This window comes from Perkinsus marinus, assembly GCF_000006405.1.
Source record: "Perkinsus marinus ATCC 50983 genomic scaffold scf_1104296964394, whole genome shotgun sequence".
Lineage (NCBI taxonomy): Eukaryota > Perkinsozoa > Perkinsida > Perkinsidae > Perkinsus > Perkinsus marinus.
Genome location: NW_003204669.1, coordinates 3,472 through 5,650, shown reverse-complemented (window position 1 = coordinate 5,650; position 2,179 = coordinate 3,472). Strand labels below are relative to the sequence as shown.

The 2,179-nt window shown below is 44.6% G+C and overlaps 2 protein-coding genes across 2 annotated transcripts in view; one reads left to right on the top strand and one right to left on the bottom strand.

Moving 5' to 3' along the window:
- The window catches only part of Pmar_PMAR016756 (conserved hypothetical protein), a gene marked incomplete at both ends in the record, with an annotated part of 3,805 nt that extends 3,465 nt beyond the window's left edge, over positions 1 to 340 (bottom strand). Inside the window, one exon of the mRNA XM_002769925.1 lies at positions 313 to 340. Within this exon, the coding sequence (XP_002769971.1) occupies positions 313 to 340 (28 nt within the window). The remainder of the gene's footprint in view (positions 1 to 312) is intronic.
- A 1,036-nt stretch (positions 341 to 1,376) lies between these two features.
- On the top strand, positions 1,377 to 2,149 carry Pmar_PMAR016755 (hypothetical protein; the record flags this gene model as incomplete). Its single annotated transcript, XM_002769924.1, has 1 exon — positions 1,377 to 2,149. Exon 1 carries the CDS (start codon positions 1,379 to 1,381, stop codon positions 2,147 to 2,149), a length of 771 nt encoding a protein of 256 aa, XP_002769970.1. The 5' UTR covers positions 1,377 to 1,378.
- Positions 2,150 to 2,179: the final 30 nt, after the last annotated feature.

The following is a 2,179-nucleotide window of genomic DNA, read 5'->3' as shown; positions in this document are numbered from 1 at the left end:
CGTGTGGAGCGGTGTGGGGGGGGGGGAACATGCACACGGTCAACGACGTGTGTTGGTCACAATATGAAAACTCTGAGAAAATTTCAGGAAATTATTGTTGGTTTTTGTACACTTCTATTGAGAAGGACTACCCAAAATTTTCCCGGGGTTTTCATATTATCATCGACAATGTGTGTTGGTACCGCGTGAGAATATATGCCTGGTTTCCTCAGCTGAACTCAAGAGTTTCCTCACTTATTATAGGGGTTTATACACGATTTCGGGTTGAAGTGTACAAAAACCAATAACAATTTCCCAATTAAATTTCATCACCAATCTCATAATATATGTAGTTGACCATGTTCATACTCTCCCACACTGCTTGGTACGAACAGTGATGGATAAGTAGCTTTTCAGAAAAATTAATTATGTGTGTATTGCGGTTTGGGTTTACTGCATCGGAACGATCCCTCCATTGCACAAACATGACATCGATCGCTACACTAGCACGCTTAGGTCGAGCGCCCAATGCTCAGTATACGTGTCCCCGTCGCGGGATTATCGGTTTGTGACGTTGATAGTAGCTCTATTGTTATTAGTATCACTATCATCTCCTAATGACCAACTCTGTAGATAACGACACTCTTGAGTTAGCACTGGGAAGACTAGACCTCGAGCCAAGTGACACCGCAGTCTCAGTTTAAAGTTAAGCGCCGTGACAACTTTTGTTGGCCAAAAAAACGACCAGACGAGGCCATGTCAATTCCTTGCATCAACAACACGAGAGATGCGACTCCGGAGCCAAGATATGGCTATGGTCTTGGAAGCTAACAGGGCTAAAAGTCTAATGTTCACACTCCAGTTCACAAGCACTAGGAGAATGTTTGCACGCATGTACAAAAAGGGTGTCACAGAGACTGACCAGGGCCCACTCTCAATTAGATTTCCTTCAGCAGTAATAATTACAGCGATTTCCCCCTCACTTTATTCAACAAAATCTACGCACAAAAAGCAACAGATTATATCAACTTTATTCAACAAAAAGCACAAAATTTGCATTGAATCGCGACGGCTTCAGGATGGAAGTCTCCAACACAATTCAACATCATCTATATATCCCCAAGTGTCAAGTGAAATGGTTTATATGGAGCTCTCTGTGAGGAGCTTTATACGAAGGTGTTGAAGATTCAGAATAGTTCCTCATGAGAGTACAAAAGGCTCCGCGTCTTATCCCTATCAGGGGCTGTTCATGCGCTATCGTGCACGTTTGTTCATGCGTGCATACTCTCATGCGTCCCCGCGGCAGCATAAGTGTCCAGCAACTAACGAGGATTCACAGAATTTACCCATCTCAATGCGGCTTCAAATATTCTGGTTTCACGTATAATCAAGTTTTTCCATGTTCATTCTCCTCCACCTTCTCCTAATCGTCAATTCGGCTCTCTCCGATGCCTCCAATGAGGGCACTTGTGCTGCCCCGTCCTCAGACCAGACTCACACCGACTCTCCGTCTGGTCCTCATCTTATCGGAAAGTATCCTTCGCAGTGTTCGAGCCCTGGAGATCCGCTCAACGGGAAGTACTGTTGGTTCATCATCAACGACACTAATCAAATCACTGGCAGTGCTTCTATTGGTTCCAACTTTTCGTCCACTGATAGTTTTGCTCAATTGCAGCTCGCAGTCCACCTGAGGGATAAAACCCCTGTTGATGTCGGTGTTCAGGTAGAGGGCAACTCTTCCATGCTCTTCGATTTGCCCTTGGGAATCAAGATTGAAACTCATTTTTCGATTCCAAAATACCAAGACACCGGTGGTGAGGATGGTGTTGGCGGTAAAAAGATCACTTTCCCTACACAACTACGCACACGTGTAAAAGTTCCTTGGAAGAAAAAAAAGGTTGAAGGGCATGCTGTTGACCGTGGCATCGCTTTCGTGAACACGACTGGTGGAACTTATCACTACCTGGTCACAGAGCCCAGGGTGACTGTTAAGACCAAATCTGTCAATTCGAGCATCTCGTATCATCTTGCCATCGCTACGAATGACCTCTCTAAACGTTGGACTTATGATGCCTATGTTGATTACAAGATTGAGGGAAATTCGAAAGGTCTTCGTCTCAAGTCCTCGGACAGAATTTGGATATTCCAAGGGGGGATTGACATCGAGTAACTATCTTTACTGCTATAATTATCCTCTGGC